At 48.5% G+C, this 20209-nt stretch overlaps 6 protein-coding genes across 6 annotated transcripts; 4 read left to right on the top strand and 2 right to left on the bottom strand.

Moving 5' to 3' along the window:
- The first annotated feature begins 201 nt into the window (after positions 1-201).
- Positions 202-1385, top strand: F4813DRAFT_204099 (PRTase-like protein). The gene is made up of 3 exons (XM_049239584.1): positions 202-635; positions 768-867; positions 934-1385. The coding sequence occupies exons 1-3, from the start codon at positions 459-461 to the stop codon at positions 1344-1346; spliced, it is 690 nt and encodes a 229-aa protein (XP_049096525.1). The 5' UTR covers positions 202-458; the 3' UTR covers positions 1347-1385.
- F4813DRAFT_204120 (ATP-dependent DNA ligase) lies at positions 1256-4840 on the bottom strand. The gene is made up of 2 exons (XM_049239585.1): positions 4451-4840; positions 1256-4314 (listed from the first exon to the last, which is right to left on the bottom strand). Exons 1-2 carry the CDS (start codon positions 4549-4551, stop codon positions 1425-1427), a joined length of 2991 nt encoding a protein of 996 aa, XP_049096526.1. The 5' UTR covers positions 4552-4840; the 3' UTR covers positions 1256-1424.
- Positions 4841-8279: 3439 nt separating this feature from the next.
- F4813DRAFT_370343 (YjeF N-terminal domain-like protein) lies at positions 8280-11614 on the top strand. The gene is made up of 3 exons (XM_049244521.1): positions 8280-9008; positions 9082-10166; positions 10235-11614. The coding sequence occupies exons 1-3, from the start codon at positions 8876-8878 to the stop codon at positions 11147-11149; spliced, it is 2133 nt and encodes a 710-aa protein (XP_049096527.1). The 5' UTR covers positions 8280-8875; the 3' UTR covers positions 11150-11614.
- A 459-nt stretch (positions 11615-12073) lies between these two features.
- Positions 12074-13493, top strand: F4813DRAFT_204177 (uncharacterized protein). The gene is made up of 2 exons (XM_049239586.1): positions 12074-12368; positions 12487-13493. Exons 1-2 carry the CDS (start codon positions 12165-12167, stop codon positions 13189-13191), a joined length of 909 nt encoding a protein of 302 aa, XP_049096528.1. The 5' UTR covers positions 12074-12164; the 3' UTR covers positions 13192-13493.
- Position 13494: 1 nt separating this feature from the next.
- Positions 13495-15555, bottom strand: F4813DRAFT_204191 (soluble quino protein glucose dehydrogenase). The gene is made up of 3 exons (XM_049239587.1): positions 15316-15555; positions 14513-15247; positions 13495-14449 (listed from the first exon to the last, which is right to left on the bottom strand). Exons 1-3 carry the CDS (start codon positions 15362-15364, stop codon positions 13908-13910), a joined length of 1326 nt encoding a protein of 441 aa, XP_049096529.1. The 5' UTR covers positions 15365-15555; the 3' UTR covers positions 13495-13907.
- Positions 15556-17039: 1484 nt separating this feature from the next.
- Positions 17040-19911, top strand: F4813DRAFT_370357 (glycosyltransferase family 15 protein). Its single transcript, XM_049244522.1, has 5 exons — positions 17040-17932; positions 17996-18394; positions 18450-18536; positions 18599-19013; positions 19067-19911. Exons 1-5 carry the CDS (start codon positions 17649-17651, stop codon positions 19406-19408), a joined length of 1527 nt encoding a protein of 508 aa, XP_049096530.1. The 5' UTR covers positions 17040-17648; the 3' UTR covers positions 19409-19911.
- The last annotated feature ends 298 nt before the right edge of the window (positions 19912-20209 follow it).

Raw genomic sequence — 20209 nt, forward strand, 5'->3', positions numbered from 1 at the left:
CATGGCGACTACCTACAGGTTAGCCTTATCTTACGTATCAAGCATGGCGGGGCAGCTAACATGTATTGATAGGCATCTTTAGCATCTCTTCCCCGCGTTAGGAGCTATTTGATAGGTACATGCACCTACGTTAAGCAACTACTACCTAAACAGCTACGTGAGGGAGGCACTACCTAATCATTACTAGCCATCATTACAGTAGAAGGGCCAAGCGGTCTATCCATCGTAGATCCCTAACTTTGAACCTGAACCTGAACCTAACGTAATCAATCCATTTCCCGTCTTGCCCAAAACTTATCTTCTACGTACCTATTTACCTACCTACATACATTTATTCACTTCATTCTCTACTGCTTACTTGCTAGACAACTAGGTTACTTGCTTAGACCTGATACGTCTTTACTCTCTCCTACATTACCATCTATCTATAGCTACGCGGCAATCCTAGGGAATTTGTCATGTCGCTCCCTTCAAACGTCCATGTCTCTAAGCACCCGTGCTTGGTGGCCAAGCTGAGTCGTCTGCGGTCCAAGAGCACAGAATCTCGAGAAGTCAAGTCTTTAATAAATGACATCTCCTTGATCCTCGGATGCGAAGCTTTAGCCGCATCATTAACGCCTGTTGATGGGCCAAAGGTATCCCCATATTTAACTGCCTCGTTCATCTTCTTCATATCATCTTATTCTCATCACATTGCCATGTTGTACCTATACAAGTAGTAGGCTACCGTACTTGATATATGGTTAACACGGCATTTCTCTACGTAGGGCGAGACTCCCATCGGGTACGAGTACACTACCACGACACTACGGCCGGAAACCTTATCAATAGTCCCTATCCTTAGATCAGGACTCGGTATGGTAGAAGGTGTGTTTCTTGCTCCTTTGTTCCTGTCTTTGCATGCAACTCTCGAGCCTAATGCATAACTCCAAGCGATACAAACCCTACTTCCCGAACCCGTCCCCGTACACCACTTGGGCTTGTACCGGGAACCCAGCACGCTCGAACCCGTCGAATATTATAATAATCTTCCGCATCATGTCTCTACTTCGGCAAGCGAGCCTGGCACGAATGCGTCGAGCCTAGCTATCATCGTAGACCCCGTCATTGCAACTGGAGGAACTTGTGTGGCTGCTATACAGACGCTCAAGGAGTGGGGTGCTAAGCGCATTATTGTCCTATCCGTCATCGCAGCCGCCGATGGTGTGTCTCGCGCTGCTGAGGAATGGCCTGAGGCTGTGGATATATGGGTTGCGGGCGTCGACGCTGAGCTTACACCGAATGGTATGCTAAAGCCGGGTGTAGGAGATGTGGGTGATCGCTTGTTCCTGACAATAGGAAAGTAAAGATACCAACGATAGATCGTCCGTATGAATGAAATGAATATTAGCTAGACTAGTCACTTATGTTGGCTATCTTGATCATTATAATGGTGCATATCTCTCCTCGTCTAATGTAGTCCGATTCTTCCAGCAATCCTCGGCCCATTGCCGCGAGACTACCCTGGGAACGGGGGTTCGAGTGCTAATGAACGAGCGTACTTCTGCTGCTCGCTCCATCTCACCAGTCTCGCTGTCGCTTATTATTACCACATGCGTTGTACTTCTGTCGCTCAGATCGTCAATTATCGACCCTCCTCCATATCTGACCCAATTCTTCAGCTTGAGACACGATATAGAAGACACCTCGTCTGTTGCTGCGAAGTGTATCCTTGCGCCCCTAAATATATAGCTTCTCAAACCACCAATGTCATGACCGTGATCGGCTAGCTGGTTGAGGAATTCTTCCTTGTTAAACGGCTCTTCGACGATGACTTCCTTCTTTGGCATCGATTCGAGCAGTTGTCTCAGATCCTTCAAATTTAGATCTCTGGCGTAACTATCGCCAAATTCATCCACATTCTCCTCTGCGTGGCGCATCGTGGCCTCGGTGGCGTGGAAGATGTGTCCCGTCTCAAAGGGGAGGAGGAAGTCCCTGTCGCGTTGTGCAAGGCAATCTAGTACCCATTTCGGTTTGATAATGTCTACGTCTCCAGCTTTCATCAGGCTGGCGACCTTCACTACTTTCTTTTCGCCAATAAGGAGCATATTGGTTCCCGGATTGGCCCTCTGCTGTATCTTGCCGCCGTTCTCCTTTATTAAAATCTCAAGTTGTGCCTTCGACTTCTTGACCGGGGATGTGCAATCCGTTAAGACGCAGAACTCTAGGCCTTCGAATACTTTAGTTTTTGGGCCCTCAAACATAGCCGGAGCAGTAATATCCTGGCCCGCGATGACAATTTCCCTCTTAGTTCGCTTGACCGCTCGTTTCCTGTGTGATTCCATCTTCATGGTCTTCTCCTCGTTCTCCTTTTCGGCTCGTGCCTTCATATCTAAGAAGCCCTGGAAATCTAAGCACGAATCCCAGCTTCTGTCAAGCCGCATGCCCCTGAACCGTGGGAATCGTAACGTAATTCCCTTGGCAAACTGATCCGATTCTCCGGCGCTGGCTGCTTTGACAGAAATGACGAGTGATTCGCTCGGGCGAATCCAAACGTCGGGCCGAAGAATCTGGTATTTATCTCCACCGGCAAGTTGGATGTATTCGCTCGGTGGCTTCTTTGGGTCCCAGGGCTTCCATTTCCCTTCTGTGAGATGTCGAATTTCGGCGAGATCTTCTGCACTGAAACCACCACCAACTTTCACGAAGCTGTAGCATGTTTCCGACTTCGCCCCAGCTTTGATGTCGTTTTCTGAAGCACGAAGGCCGCAGAGAAACGAGCCTAATACGCCACCGCGATGGCCAGATCCGTAGTACCCCCCAATGATGATAGCTTCTACCGACTCACCGAAACCGCTCATATACTCCGGCTTGACTTTGATCCAATTATCGCTACGGTCAGCGAGGGTGTACATTGACCTTGGGTTCTTGATAACTATCCCCTCAGAGGCATCCGAGACGATTTTTCGTAGCATCGGCTCTATCGCATCCGCCGAGTTGGCCTTGTCATATTTGTGGACTTCTAGCCGATATGGTACTCCCGGGACAGCTTTTTCAAGCGCGTTCCGCCGGTCTCGTAGGGTGTATTGTGTTAACGGTTGGTCATTTAAATAAAGAATATCAAAGACGCGAAGTACTGGTCGAGGTGCGTTGTCTTTATGGGGATTTCGCTGTTCTGCGATGGCTGCTGTCTTCAAAGTGCCGAATTTCAGCACCTTGTCAAGCTCGGGGTCCCATACTATCATTTCGCCGTCCAAGATGATATTACGTACGCCGGGAGCAAAAGCATCCTCAAGGTGGCGGGTCAGTGATGAATTACCGTCTTTAAAGCTCTCGCCGTAGAGGTAGGTGTAGTCTTTGGCCTTCCTCGACCAGAACTTGAATCTCTTGCCGCCAGGGACATCGTCGTCTTCTTCCATATGTAGCTGCATCCGCTCACCATCCAACTTCTCCTCAATCCAGAACTCATCATCGCCTTCCACCCGATTTATTGAGTTGAGTTTGTCAACCATCTTCTGGAAAGAGGTGGACATTTGATAGTGACAGAGCATAGGCTGGAAGCACTGCATCAATGTGACACTTGTTTGGCCATCCGTAAGCCGGAATTTAGGGTCATAGAGATCCCAGCAAACTTGGCGGAGGCTTGACGACACACTGAATAGATCCTGAGCATCAGGATGCCACAGATCCATGAAGGACCTTTCTGTAGCTCCCACCCTCATCTGCTTTAAGATAATACGAATGAGCCATTTCAATTCTTCCGGATTCATGCGTTGATAGAATATTTCGAATATCGGTAACTGCTCGCTCTCGCCGGACGCGGCCGCCAGCTTGTCTAACATCTCATTAACTTCAGCAATACGCATATCTCCGGGCTCTATACGCATGGGCCTTTTCGATAGCACGTCGAAACATCTCCCGGTGAAGTCACCTGCAGCCCGGCCGGCTGTTGACTTGCTTGGCATCCTCCAGTGTAGAAGATCATAGCCATCTTCAGAATTCCTATCAATTCTCATTAACTTGACGAGTAGCCTGCCGATGTTACCTTCCTTGAGCCCGTACATCCCTCTATCCCGGTCCGAATTGGATAGGATCAAGCGCATAGCAGGGTAGATGTCATTTCCCACCTCTGTGCGCCATCTTAATATGAAGCGTTCAATGATATTGCGTTTTTGCTCGTGCGGAGAGAGCTTGTTGTGCTTCTGAGATGCCGCTCTGGTGCGTGCAAGTTTTGGGCCGACTTGGGGTTTGTTGTCACTCAGAGGGTTGAAGAGATCTTTGTACAAGTCTGAAAAGAATAATGTTCTCGAGTGATTCTTTGGTCGGTTTGGGTATCTCGAAAGCGAGTTAGTTTATTATATAGTTAGTTGCCTTATATATCTAAGATACCCAAGGTAGATATATATATATATATATATATATATATATATATACCTACCTATATATTAGAAGCTGATTCCCGATGACTTACTTTGCGTCTAGCTCTTGAAGTGTTTGCCCTCCCGTCTCATATTGACGGCGCTCCTCGTCCTCGGCGCCTGCATCCCGTATCTTTCGACTTCGCTGGCTCATCTTCCCCGACTTCTCGGATCTGAGCGTACGAATTGATCAACGGTTTCAAGTTAAGTGACAGCCGTCAAACCGCGAATTTGTTATATTTGGGAATGAATTGAATAAGTTACATGTAAGAGTTAAAATGCTTTTCAAAGACTTCCCTTTAGAAGGTGCAATGTTGCCTGGCAGCAACCCCCGGTGTTCTGCCTGTTGGCTTAGGTACATGTAGGTAGTACATACCTAGGTTAGGCAGGTACCTATGTATGTACATACATTTATGTCCATATGTCCAGCTGTCTGGAATGACGTACCTTTGTACATTTTACATATTTAGTACGGATTACCTTAGGTAGTTGCACTGCTTATCTAGATTTCTGGTGCTTAAACCTTACTGGTTGCAATTGCCAGCGCGGCTCATGCACATTAAATTTTTGTGTGTGGGGTAACGCGTGCAAACGCGACATGATCTTTCCTTTTCATAGAAGGTAATACCCCTACAACACAAGTCTCATGTATTTCTCAGCCCTCAGTCGGGGCAGGAACACGCTGCAGACCCTTGGACAAACACTCCCTCATAAAATCAACGCAGTCCAATTGACTTAATTGACCCAACAAAGTCTACAAACTCAGCAACCTCGAGGTTCCTGTATGACTGCTAGTCTTTTTCGATCGCTGCCTTCAAGACCCTTACGTCCTCGACACTCGTTTCCACGTATACACTCGTATGCAATCGCCTATCTGTCGGCCTCTCCTCTTATTGCCATGTTGAGTAGAGCTGTGGAAAAAAACCAGGCGACCGCATCCGCACAGCCCGGCAAGAATAAACTCGCAAAGAGTTTATTTCCGTCAAGTAGCCCTTCCGCTCAAGATGGAGATATTGCTCATTATTTGTCGTCGGGGGCTACGTCAGGGTCTATGAAGGCAGCAAACAACAACAGTGAACCATTGCGATCCAAATCTTATAATGTACAGCGACCTTGCCGTCAGTACAAACCAAATTCTCCTGTTACCTCAACCCGAAGCATCACCGAACGCTCTAATAGCCTCGTCTCGCTATGTGGTAATGCCGGGTCATTCCGAGAAGCATCTACGTCTGCTCGTATTTCCCAGGGCAAGCCAGCCGCATCTACCTACTACACAGATGATGATTTCGCCTACTACGTAGAAGATGATTTTAGCGACGATGATACTTTGGAGTTAGACCTGGATTACCAGCTTCCCGCATCTCTCCCTCCCCAGCCAGCCGCACCGAAGCCCCGTGCGGGCCCGGTACTTCAACCACCTACCAGCCAATTATCATGGTCTTCGTCGCCGCAAGAGCATCGCCACCCCCCGCCAAACCCCCAGAGACCGTCTAAACGAGATTCGCCGGATGATAACTCGCAACCTGATCCACCTCAGATTAAGAGAAGGGTATTACCCTCGACATGGAATAATTCTGCGCCATCAGCCGAAGATGACACCGAAAAGAGGAAACACCAAGTTACTCCAGCCCCTAAAAAGATGCAAGATTCATTTTGGGATACGACACAGAGCGAGATGAATGAGCGTCGGAAGCAGCTCAAGAATCAGAATAAAAAGTCTGGACCTGATTCAGAGGAGATCCGTGGCGCTATCGAAGACCCCACTAGACGCAAGACCAAGGCTTCTGCCTTCTCACTGAGTTCTGAGCAACAGCACGTAATCGATCTAGTCGTCCAGAAGAATCAAAGCGTATTCTTTACCGGCCCGGCTGGTACTGGTAAGTCTGTATTGATCCGAGCCATCATCTCGGAGCTGAAGAAAAAGTGGGCACAACATCCGGAGCGTCTCAGTATAACAGCTTCTACTGGCCTTGCTGCTTGCAATATTGGTGGTCAGACGCTGCATAGTTTCGCTGGTATCGGCCTCGGGAAGGAAGACGTGCCAACCCTTGTCAAGAAGATTCGTCGAAATCCTAAGGCGAAGAATAAATGGCTCCACACGAAAACTCTTATTATTGATGAAGTTTCCATGGTTGATGGTGAACTGTTTGATAAGCTGGCACAAATAGCACGCACTGTTCGAAATAACGGTCGGCCCTGGGGCGGAATCCAGTTGGTCATTACAGGCGACTTTTTCCAGTTGCCTCCTGTTCCCGATGGAGGTAAAAAGGAAGCCAAGTTCGCATTTGAGGCCGCGACCTGGAATACATCTATCGACCATACTATTGGATTAACGCAAGTTTTCCGCCAAAAGGACGCTGGTAAGTTATAAGATATATTTTTATTGAACCGCCCCATAGTTTATCACTACTAATACTGGTTAGAATTTGCCAACATGCTGAATGAGATGCGTCTCGGTCGGATCAGCGAAGATACGATCCAAACGTTCAAGAGTCTGTCGCGGCCGTTAACCTTTGATGATGGTCTTGAAGTGACTGAATTGTATTGGCTTCCTCCCTAGAAAAGTATTAGAATAATGTGTGCTAACTTCGCCCTTAGATTCCCAACCCGCCAAGAGGTTGAGAGGTCCAATGAGTCTCGATTACGCAACCTCCCTGGATCCACATATCATTATGACGCCACTGATTCAGGCGAGCCTAATTTACGAGAAAGGTTGCTTTCGAATATGATGGCTCCCAAGGCTGTAGATTTGAAGAAAGGTGCCCAGGTCATGCTGATCAAGAATATGGACGAGACGTTAGTGAACGGTACACTGGGCAAAGTGATTGGGTTTATGAACGAAGCGACATTTGATATTTGGGGTGCCCGCGATGAGGAGATTGAATCGGCTGACGAAGGCGAGGCGGACGCCCGGTCAAAAAAGAAAATTAAAGCGTACAGTCGTGAGATTGAAAACATAAAGGACAACAAAGAGTATCCAGTTGTCCGCTTCAACGCGACGGATAGAACCCATAGAATTCTTCTTTGCATCCCGGAGGATTGGAAGGTTGAACTACCTACTGGCGAGGTCCAAGCAGCGCGCAGACAGTTACCCCTTATTCTTGCCTGGGCTCTCTCTATCCACAAGGCCCAAGGCCAGACCCTGGAGAGAGTCAAGGTTGATCTTGGTAAGGTGTTCGAGAAGGGACAGGCATACGTTGCGCTTAGTCGAGCTACGAGCAGGGAGGGGCTCCAGGTACTGCGTTTCGACAGTAAGAAAGTTATGGCTCACCCCCGAGTCATACAGTTTTACAACAGGCTTTACAGCGCGGAATCTGCAACCAAGATAAAGAAACCAGTGACGATTTCGGACTTTGCTAACAAGGGAACTTCGGCATCTTCCAAGGGGAAGCAGACGGATATCATTGATCTATACGATGATGAAGAGGCTATGGCAGCGTATGGTTAAGGGTGCATAATTACGAAGTGTAACAACGTATTCAATAGCATCGTCCATCATCGTCCATCGAGGCCGGCTTTTTGTGGCAAGCAACATGATTACTTGACACCAGCTTACTGAAGTCATGAAACAAGATGAAATATGAAATAAATAGGAAATAGTAGAGCGCAGCATTGTTGCTAGTATACATGCATTGAGTGTTGCGGAGTATTTTGAATGAACTTCAATGTTGTTAGCCAGTATAAATGGCGATTAACTACCTCCTGTTAATACATCCCTTATAATACATAATACATACCTCATACTCAGCTAGGAAATCACTTTACATGTGATTGGTGTTGTCACTGTGGGTCTATAGTGTGTTATCGATAAGCGAAGCTTAGACTAATGCAGTTTAACAAATGGAAAGACCAAAATATACAATGACTTATTTCTACCTGAGACGGCATTCCATTCAATGTTCTACCTTCAACGTACAAAGTATTCACGTCAAATCTGATCACCCGCTGTGCTCCCACCAATTAGGTGGTTCTCTGTTATTGTTCTAGGTAACCACGGCTAAATAAACCTGTCAATTATACGGTCTGCGACAACTTTGAATGTTGATGGGACCTGATGCGGCAAACCTCCCAGCGCTGTAACCGTACTGATTCCTAGACTAATTCGGTTTCCTGTGTATCGACTTCGATTTCGATTGGCGCGGCAACGGTGATAGTTATAAAAAGATATTTCCCGAGTCGCAGCAATATAGCGTTCGTCTCCGAGGTTACGGATACCTATTTGTTCCTATCTACAAGTTTCAAGGAATCCAGGCTCGTGTACTTTCCTGAACTCCTGACCATGGTTTGAGAAATATCGACTGAATAAACCTACTCCCGAGAAACGAGAAGACTACTGGTACTGTGAGATACGGATTAAGGGGCAGGATTGGTCGTGCGAGGAGTTCCACATGTGATTTCACAAATACTAGACGCGTCTAGCAGCGGTTACCTTTCTTTAAGGGAATCCAAGAGTTTACTGGTCGGTCTTGTAGGTGACAATGGCTGAGGATGCTAAATTATCGAAGTGGCTGGGTAGCTATTATACCGTAACCCTTAAAGAACCATTCGGCCAACGTCTCCAGGGAATCCTAACTGGTCTTGTTCCTCAGCAACATCTTACACTAGACCAAGGTAAGTTCCAAGGCTTTATAATGAATACCATCAAGAGGTGGCCTGAATAGGAAGATTGACTAACGTAAAGTAGCCGTGGGAGTAGGCACAAATCAATTCTTCGGACATGTGGTCATCAGCGCGAGCAATGTTAACGATATTTCCCTAACCTCAAATCCTAACCTCACTACTACTGAAACTACGCCTACTTCAAGAACGGCGCCCCCTTCGGCCTTCCAAGATCCTGCAATCTTGAGCTTGACTCCCAAAACAGGCACAGCTCCTCCCCGCGACACACGTTATCATGCTCAGCCAAATATCGCAGAGAAGCGAGATCCTCCAGTCATCCCCAATCCTGCCGATCGCTTGACATACTCTTCCCCGGATGAGGTGACCGATGCAGCCACCACTACTACACTCAACTCCTCTACAGCGAGACTGCGCATTTCCCCAACTCCTCATTCTAGGCGAAACACCATAACAGAACACAGGGCCCAAGTAGCTCCCACTATACCTGACGAACCATCCGACTCCCGGAAAGACAATCGTAAAAGCACACGAGGTCGGGGTCGACGCAGGAATAGGGTGGCTGATAGCAATGGTTCCCCAGCACAGCAAACTAATCGAGGCCCGGGTTGGAGAGAGACGCCTATCCTTGAATCTACTAGGTCATTTCAGCCATTCGCAGCGCTAAAGAAGAGCCAGAAAAGTAGAGTAGAGGGGAATATCGAAAATGGCTGGGCTTCGGAGGACGTTACGGACGTGCAAGAAGCGGGAGACTTTGACTTTGAAGGAGGCCTTGCTAAATTTGACAAGAGAAAAATATTCGACGAGATGAAAGAGCAGGATCAAATCGATGAGGCTGAACGTCTGGTATCCCACAACCGTCTCCCTCGGCCGAAGCCTGGAACGGCGGGCGGGAAGAATCTTCATTATAGCGAGAATGTATTGGATCTTCCCTCGTCAGCATCCAAACCAAAAGACGCCCCTGGCGACTACTGGAAGAGTGAAGCTGATGACGACCTTGCCAACGGAGGCGATCGTGGTAGCGTAATAGAGGGTAGCGGACGTAATTCTCGGCTACGGGGAGATTCTCGATTGTCCATGACCCGGCGTTCACAGTCTCGCAAGGCCAGCACCACAGCAAGTGTTGCTGGCTCGAGTCGAGTCAACTCAGGGGTAAATCCATCCTCTCATCCTCTTTTGCTCCTCTTCTTTTATGAGTTTAACTAATATTTTCTAAACAGGGTACCTCAACGCCTAGCGGATTCTATACTGTTAGTTCTAATCGCCGGATCGAAGCCATCGCCCACCTCCCAATGCAGACACTTGAGAATGTGGCGCGTCACGAATTTGGGTTTAGTGAAGACCTTTTGGCCGAAAATGCAGGCCGTGGCATCACAGAAGTCGTAATGCGTGTCCTTGACGATCCTGCTATTAGACTTCGTGCTGCCGCAGCGTCGCCGCCAAGTACAACCACTATAGTTGTCCTCGCTGGTAACAATAAGTCGGGAATCCGTGCCTTAGCAGCTGCCCGCCACCTTCGAAACCATGGGATTAACGTCCTGGTGTGTGTGGTCGGCATCGAGCGGGAGCGGGAGCTGTTGGAAGATATTAGGAAACAAGCTCGTCTCCTTCGCAACTTTGGAGGCATCATCTTCACCAAATCGGAGCTTTTCGAGCATGTCAGCCAAGCTAGTAACACCTTAGAGACAGCTTCGCAAGGCTTCGTTACTCTAATCATCGATGCGCTCCTAGGACTTACAACACCATTTGAAGAGCTACGAAAGTCTGACCAGGCCACTACGTACGAACTTATGGAATGGTCAAACAGAAACGAAGCTTTTGTTATGGCAATCGATCTGCCAAGTGGCATCGAACCTCAAACCGGCCGTGTCAACGTCATCGACGGAGCTAAGCTCTACGTCCACCCCCGCTATATAGTTGCCCTCGGCGCACCGAAAGTTGGTCTGTTGAAGGCGCTGGAGTCGGGCGATGACCGAGACATCGGCATGGTAGGGGAGTGGAAGCTATACCTGGCTGATATCGGACTCGGTCCGGTCATATGGCGTAAGGTGGCGACTAAGATCCGTCGCGGTATCGATTTTGACGATAAATGGGTGTTAGAGCTACGATACCAACCTGAAGGAGGGGACAACTAGATTACTTGTTTCTATATCCAACTCGGCACGGAGGCCGGGTTGCATACGATGTGCTTGGTTATTGCGGAATGAACATATATTTGCCTTTACTCTTAACGGGGTTCTTTCTAGCCTTTAAGGCTACAGCGTAAGGCAATGGTAAATTTACAGTCTACGACGATCATGATGGGAAATGAGGTTGAGGTCGAGGTTAGAGGGCGGCATAGGAACAGCATGCTAGTACGTCCGAGTACACTCAATGCCTGTGCATTTTCGACGGCGTTAGTCCGATCTACATGCCTCTACGTATAGGAACACCCTACGAGGTGATGACGAGGTATACAGGAAAGGTCGTCCATTACTACGCGTCTCATTATCAGCCTAGCCCTGGGATAGGGCCAGCGAAGTTACAGCGCCGATGTTGGTCGGGTGAGATGGCAACGAATAAATAATTTATTTGTAATCGCAGTATTAGGTATGCCTCCGTGTCTGATGCCTACTATGCAATAGTGATGATATGATGTAGCCCTGGATTTGTTGACTTGTTGACTTGTTTAGATGGAGAGGTGTATACATGTCTATACATGTCTTACCGGTCTTACCGGTCTTACTCGGGGGTGGTTCGAATCCTCCAAAGCGCAAGGGGGGTAGAATACATACATAGAGACTGAATAGAGACTTCGGGTAGAATATTGGAACCGAGCCTGGGCTTACATACACTTTACATCCCTGCTAGCTTTAACCCTGGTGTTCTGGTATCCAATAATATACGGAGATTTACTCAGCAAATCTGCATCGACAGGGGCCAGCTTGCATACATAGGTAGCTATTGCTTTACATACATAGTAACCTAGTAGCTATCACTTACGTCCAATGGTGTCCCGCATAGCATATGGCATGGCATGTTCTGTTCTCCCCTCGTACGAGGAAGCTTCCGTGTGTGTGTGTGTGTCTCTCTCTCTCTACAACACCTAACTAGATAAAAACAGGTCACCTACCACGACATCCTCGAGCTTAGCTTGTGCTCCTTTTCAAGATGGAACCTCCGGTGAAATATCAACGCCGAAGCATCCTTGATAGACCTATACTTATTGCTATTCCCATCCTGATCGGACTGTTCCTTACACGATCACCCTTCTTCATGACTGCTCCGGCTCTAGATCCCGCCACGGTGGGCAGTGTGGTTTGGGCTGATGCTCCTATCAAGCTGGTGACGACTCCTCAGTTTGAGACCAAGAAGGTATTTCTCCCTGATCCGGTTTTGCTTCTTACTTCCGGGCAACATATCACAAAAGCAGACAAGATCAAGTAGAAAAGACCAATATGACCCAACTAACACCATACCACCTCCTCCATAGACCGATATATTCACCACCGGCGCCACGCACATGGCCCTCCTGCACAACGCTATCCTCCGCGGCTACAACTCGGTGTACCAGCAAGCCCCGCACGTCAAGCCCGTCGACAAGGCCGACTTCATCGGGTACGCTTTAACATGGCACAAATTCGTAGCCTCGCACCACGACGACGAGGAAGCCACTTTGTTCCCCAAGGTCGAGGCCGTCCTCAACGACAATACCATCTGGGCCGGCACTCACAAGGAACACGAGGCGTTCTTGGGCGGGCTGGCCCAGTTCGAAAAATACCTCCGGGCCGTAGAGCCGAAGCCCGGGACGTTCGACGGCGCGGAACTAGTCAAGATCATGGAGTCCTTCCAGGAGCCCTTCGAAGCCCATTTCCACAGCGAAATCGCCACCATTGCCGCTTTATCAGGCCACGCGAACGCCCCCGCGCCGGGATCCGCCGCGGCAGAAGAAGCGTCGGCTACGTTCAAGAGCTGGGGCAAGACGACGGTGACAAAAGCAGGGACCCTCGACGTAGTGCCGTTTTTCCTGCTCAACCTAGACGGCACGGCCGAGGACGGTGCGTGGGCGAACTGGCCGCCTATCCCGGCTCCTATCAAGTGGGGGCTCGTGAATATTGCTGGCGCGTGGCATGGCCGCTGGTGGAAGTTTAGCTCTTGCGCGGGAGGGCAGCCGAGGAAGCTGTACGCGCTGCAGTAGGTTGGAATCAGAGGTTATCGTGGGTTAAATTGAAGTTAAGTCCAACAAGGGAAGGAGTAGCGTTATGATACCCAGGTTGCTTGGAGTCAAATGTTATGTTAATGGCTTTTCAAATGCTGATGTATTGTCCCTTTCGTATGATAGTTATAGGTTAGGTGCTTATGCAATGGACAATGGTATATATACTAGCATTCCGATTAGACTGAGTCGATGACTGGAACAATAATACTAGAACGATCATAGTCTATTGATTCCGTCTATTCACTCGCCTCGAAATATTCCCCGTGCTTCGTGACTTCGTAAACTGTCTTGATTAAGAGAGAGAATTTATAGTAGTATATGAGGCCCTATTTACTTCTGCTAGTTACCTACTTTATAAATTGTAGTTAAGGGTATAGGCAACTATCCGTTCCAGTCATTTACTGTATAGAATAATGGCAGCAGAAAGCATATATAACCTCAAAGTAAAGTGTGCATTCGCATCACACACTCCGTAAGATGACATTCTCTCACGCAAAAGCGGCAACAGCAGACAAAGACCAAAACATCCAAGGTATCGTTGAACCCTTTTACTCGGCGTCTGGTGACCTACTTAAATTTACGTACACGCGAAGAAGATAGAAAGTCTAACGAGAACCCGCCAACTTCCAACGTACCCTTATCTCCTCCAGCGTAACCCCCTTGCCATATACTACATGGCTGGCTACCTATTTTGCTTAGGCCTTCTTCCTCAGGACGAAGATCTCTCCCTGGGCCTGGTTGTCGGAGCTGATGAAGAGTCGCTCGCCAGCCTGGTCCCAGCTCAGCCCGGCAAGACGCCAGCAGGAGCTCATGGTCAGAGAGGGCGATTGGCAGCCGCCCGGGTTCTGGGCGCCGATGATGTTCTTGTAGCCGGTCTTGCTGTCGGCCGCGGCCACAGGCTCGTACCTGCCGTCCGCGTTCTTCTTGAAGGGGATCTCGGCGACGAAGTATCCCTGAGCGGGCTGTCGGTCCCAGCTGCCGTGGAACGTGATGTACAGGTTCTGACCGGCGGGGTCGAAGGCGTTGGTGATGGGCGCCATGTGTGCCGGGAATGATAGGCGCGGCGGGATAGCCTTGCCCGCGCACGAGGCGTCGTTGAAGGTCGAGTTGGGAGACACGACGAATTGCGAGCCCGTCTTCAGAGCAGTGTTGTCGGGGAAGTTGGACGGCTCCCACACGGTGAAGCAGGTTGGGTAACCGAACCAGTTGTTCGCAAGGGGCGCGGCGGGGTCTCCGACTAAAAAGGCAGTGGGCAACATTAGTATTTTGAATTCTCTCTATCAGAAATTTCGAGGCTTACGGTAGTTCAGTTCCTCGGCAGGGTTGTCGATGTGAATGTCCGTTGACTGGCCGTTGACGGTTCTCCTGAAGTCGTCTCCGCTGTTCTCGGCACCCCATACGTGGCCGTTGGGGTCGAAAGCGAGAGCAACTTCGTTACGTAGACCGTAGCCTAGCACGGTACCTTGGCTGTTGAATTGGTAGCCGTTAGCAGGTGCCTTGCTTATGTCAAAGACCTTAACGATGGCACGGCCGACGCTCGGGTCGATAGTTGGGTTATCCCAGTTCGAGGCGGCGCCGACGGAGACGAGGATTAGGTTCGGGTTCTTGGGAGAGACGATGGTGGTTCGGGTCGAGTGAATACCCTGGCCAATTCCGCTGACCACTGTCTTCTGGTTCGTAAGCGTCAAGGCGGCGGCATCGTACGTCCACGACCAGGCTGTCGTCTGGGAGCTGGCGTAGAGGGTCTTGCCATCAGGTGTCAAGCTGAGACCGTGGTTGAGACCCGAGTTTTGGAAGAGGGTCTTGGTGCTGTTGATGCAACCATCCGGGCCGAAAGTGTGGACTGAAATACCAGAGGTGGCTTGCAACACTAGCATGTGGCCGAGGGGGTCAAAGATGATAGTTCGGGGTTGACGAAGACCGCTGGCGATCTTGGTCACCTCCCAGCCAGAATCAAGCGTGTAGGCATATCGAGGAGCAGCAACGCCGGAGCAGCTGCTTGGGAAGGGGAATTTTGGGGGGTCCTGCGATAGAACTGACGTATCTAGTATTAGTGTTGCCCCTATTATTTCTATACCACAAGTAGCAAAAAAGACTACTCACCCTGGCCTACTAGGGCGACCACCGCCGAAGCCGTCGTCAACAAACGCATATTGATATACGATCTATGACGAAGTACTAAAATTAACCTTAGTCACTTGACGTAACTCGAAGTCTTTTGAAAGAGCTAGGACAGAGTAGGCTATAGAGGAAGCATCGTGTTATATAGCGGCGGATCTACAGCTTCTCCCCAGAACCCACTCCTGATGATGCAACGCCATTCTCCGTAGGAAGCCATCTTGAATGCGGAGAGTCCACGAACCGGGATTCTTGGCGCTTTGAAGTAATTAATAGGCAGGTATCTTGAGATGACAGCCCAATGGGAGATGAGAGCTAATTGGACAGGCTGTTGACAGGTCTATCCCTTTTATCTCTTTTAGGCAATGGGGGTCAAAATTTCTTTATATAGCAGCCTTTACACCATGTCGACTTGAGCTATAGGATATGTGATAATGGATATGACAAAATAAGGTCTTGTTGTTTTCGGCCTGCGGAGGCAGATCTTTTATTGATGTAATTAGGCGGGAAGACAAAATGCAACTCTACAAGATCGAGTCTCGCCTGAGGTCCCCGCAGGCACTCGCCTCTCACCGGCAGATGTAGAGAGGGATGCCCAGCAGCGTAACAAATAACCGGGACAATAGAATAGGCACGCCCAAGCATCACTGTCAAATAGGTAACCAGTCAGGAATGAACGGCATGAACGGCATGAACTACTAAGACGGCATCGTAAGCTTGGGTGGTATATTTTTGAAGACAAGATATCTTTAATATGCAGTGACCTCACCATGCCTCATCAAGGCCGCACTCTATTAGATGCTCGTAGCAAATTGGCTGCGTATGGTGTGGCAGTTAATACGGGGAATCAGATTGCGAATATTTAACATCTCATGTCATGATAGGCGTTGTCATCGCAAAGCACGTTCTGATACCGCACAGTTCTTGGGATCTCCTAGGCGTGGGCATCTTCAAGAGTTGACTTTCGTACGATACCGCTAGTCTCGGAGACGTCTTCGACCCGTCAGAACATTGTGAAATACGTTGTTCTATATGGGGCCAAGTTGCATACACACACGAAATCGTAGCTTCAAGCTCGTTGTTAGAGGAAACCAACTTCCTTGCAGGTAGATATCGCTATTTAAGTATAGCAGAATAGCGAGTAGTTAACCGAAGCCAGGAAGTCAATAAATGCGATGGCCAGGATCTCAATCGAGTAGGGTCATAACCAGTGTCGTCAACAAGCTGCCTCTCCGTACGAGATTCGAGCGGCGGCAATCATCGAGAAACATGGCGGCACGTATAATATCGCCAGTGTTCTGGAACATTGAAATTCTAGAGAACTTCTGGGGAATCTCCAAAATTCGGGTTGGCCCTAAATCTATTTTTTACTTTGAGCCACTTGTGCTAAGCCCCAGCTGCCCGGAAAAAGATCTTCGCCGGTATCTAATGTGGGTCTAGATAACATTCAGGTACCTATGTATTGTACCTAATCTAGCCAGTTAAATCACAAGCTCCTCTCAGCCTCCAAGGGATGATAAGTACATAGATAAGTACCTAACCAATTGCACAGTGCATGTTCTTTGTCATGTAAAACCCTGATTGGTTGCTTGTCCTTATTCTAAGCATAATTTCACCACTGGCCTGTCAAATGTAGCTTAATTGTTAGTGTCAGAAGAGTCCTAATTGGTTTTTTTCTCTTTTTTTTTTTTTTTTTTCACTGTACCTAATGTATCTCATTCCAAATTTTTGACCTTGTATCCATTTTATTCCGTATCTGGTCTTTCACTCCAACTTCTGACCAGAACCCCCTTTTTTTTTTTTTTTTCATTGTCGCCCCTTGGCAATTGGCAACTTCTCGCGCCTGGTTTATGAATTATCGCCGTCGAACTTTGTCGACGGCACCAATGCAGTCGTTTTCGATCTGCTAGATTGATACGATAAAGTTCAACCCCGTTGACTGGTTGAACAACATCAAAAGGGGGTAACGTGTCTGACGCGTATGCGTATTGACCGTCTATTTGCCTACCTATCTATAACCTATTCATCCAATACCTTTGCCATCATCCAACTTTTCGAGAGGGGATCTTTCCCTTGCCGCTCGCTACTCTGCGCATTTCGCATTTCACTAAACGAATATACGGATAGACGGCGGTAACGGGTCCTTTTTGTATGATTGAATAAGCCATCCTCGATTACGACAACCACGATAGAATCAACGACTTGCCGATTGTACGAGAAGAAAGACGACTATAGTGCTGATATAGCTGCGTATCAACCTCAACCTCAACCTCTCCGACTGCTGTCTGCCGTCTGCGAGGGCGTCGTTAAGCTCCATTATGGATCTGCTTCGGCGCGCTTACAGGCGTGTGCCTGCAGCTATGAGCACGCCTCAGCTTCCTACCTCGGGCGAGAAGAGACCTCAGCTCAACAGGTTAACATCGCGACTTGCTTTCTTCAGAAGACCTCTCAGATTAAAAGGCAACTCCAGCATATCTGTCCCGTTAGGCGTGGTCGTTCTATTTCCATGCATCGTCGTTGTCCTCATCCTCGTATTATTTGTTAGGCATCCTAGCTCTCCGGGGAGGATATTGATGCCTGCTGGCGCACCACCAGCTATCCGGTATGTTGCATGATATCGAGTTATATGTTTGTTTTTTGCTAATGGCCGCGTGTCTCGGAACAGAAAAATTAGCGAAGAACACGACAAAGTATTCGTCTCAGGCTGTCTCGCACCCGATACTACGCAAGAACGAGTCAATGGCGCATTTGTCGTTCTCGCCCGAAACAAGGAGCTTGATGGTGTCATTCAGTCCATTAAGTCTATCGAGCGTCATTTCAACAGATGGTATCATTATCCCTATGTCTTCCTGAACGATGGAGACTTCAACCAGACTTTCAAGGACATCGTTCGCAACTACACTTCTGCTCCGGTTGAGTTTGGCAAGGTTGGCCCAGAGATGTGGGGATACCCAGACTGGATAGACCCGAAAGTTGCAAAGGAGGGTATCGCTAAACAGGGAGACGCCGCTGTGATGTACGGTGGTCTAGAGAGCTACCACGCCATGTGCCGATTCTACTCTGGGTAAGTACCTAGGCAACAAGCACGCTGATTTCTAAACTTAACTAATACGGTACAGATTTTTCTATGACCACCCTCTTCTCGCCAAATATGAATGGTACTGGCGTTTGGAGCCCGAGATCAAGTACTTCTGTGATATTACTTAGTATGTTCCATGTTCAGCCTGGTCCTTGATACTCGCTCTTACCTACTAATGCCAATACGTAGTGACCCATTCCGTAAGATGATCGAGTATAACAAGACGTACGGCTTCACTATCGCTGTTAAGGAGCTTCGCGAGACCGTCCCCAACATTTTCCGATATGCTTCTGCCTACAAGCGCCTGAACAACATCACGTCTCAAGGTCTATGGGAGATGTTCGTCGAGCCCAAGCCAGAGAAGCCGGCTCCTCCTGAGAACGACCCTAACTTCAAACCGCCACTACCTGAAGAGATCTTGCGGAGCGACCCCGGCCGAATGAACTTGCCCGAGATTGATCCCGAAGCCATGGAGGGCGAGAGTTATAATATGTGCCATTTCTGGTCTAACTTCGAAATCGCGAAGCTCAGCTGGTTCCGAAGCAAGGAGTATAAGGCCTTCTTCGAGATGATGGATCGTAGTGGTGGTTTCTGGGTGGAACGGGTAGGTCATCCTGATCATTCGAGCACAATTCAGTCTTGCTAATTATATGCCAGTGGGGTGATGCCCCTATCCATTCCCTTGCTGCTGGTATTCTTCTGGCGCCTCGCGACATCCATTATTTCCGAGACTTCGGTTACCGACATACTACTATCCAACATTGCCCGGCTAATGCCCCTGCTCGCCAGCTTCCTCGTGAGCCTTACCTTGAGAAGACAACTCAAGACGAGAGGAAACGAGTCGAAGAAGACGAGTATTGGGACCAGTGGGACCCAGAGAAAGAGAACGGCGTTGGTTGCCGTTGCCGTTGCGATACTGATATTGTAGATGTTGAGGGTAAGGAAGGTTCGTGCTTGGCTGAATGGGTTGACGTTGCTGGCGGATGGGCTAGCCCGTAGTGAGAGTTCGTCAACTCCAGAGACATTTTGGCAATTCCCATCAACAACTACGGTTGGATACCAAGTATCTTCTAGCGGTCATTTCACAAGGCATGGCCCGGCACAAAATATTAACGATGGAACGACAATTATATTTGGTATAAATGTGCTCTTCGTCGCTTTTTGCCAGCAGAGGAGGGGTGCTTAGAAATGACGGGTTTCGGATAACGGCGCAGTGAAGGCTGATAGGAGTGTAGCATATTACGTATTAGGGGGATATATATCGGTCCTCGACTTGTACGGCTTGGTAGTTTTGCCATAGAAAGAGGGCGTCACGAACCTAGAGGCGGTTTGATAGGTTACTTGTCGGTTACCGCCTAGGTCCAAGGGTGGCGAACATCATAGTTCTGCATGTAAAAGAGCTGCACCCTCGTGGTTCAGTCGGGTTGGCATACTATATTGGGATTGACATCAATCGTACATAATATTCTCGTGTTAACAAAGCGATTTGCCATTTCTTCGAACCTGTCCATTTGATATAAGTGTAATCGTAGATGTTGATCCGCGTCAACTTCTGTAGTGGTTCCCGTATGAACCTTACGTGCACCTACTAGACAGGTAGATATTGGTCAAACCTCAGGTTGAATTCTAGGATGATATCTATACATCTTTTCAATACTATAAGCTCTAATATTACTCGGCTAAGATGCTACTTACGGCATTCGAGTAGATTATGTATCTAGAACGGTTTATGATGAATGCCAATGTGGTGGTTATAGGGACAAAGCCAAGCATACCAATTCAAAACCCCTGAAGGAGATA

The sequence above is a fragment of the Daldinia decipiens genome (assembly GCF_022478715.1).
Source record: "Daldinia decipiens strain CBS 113046 unplaced genomic scaffold F4813scaffold_36, whole genome shotgun sequence".
Classification (NCBI taxonomy): domain Eukaryota; kingdom Fungi; phylum Ascomycota; class Sordariomycetes; order Xylariales; family Hypoxylaceae; genus Daldinia; species Daldinia decipiens.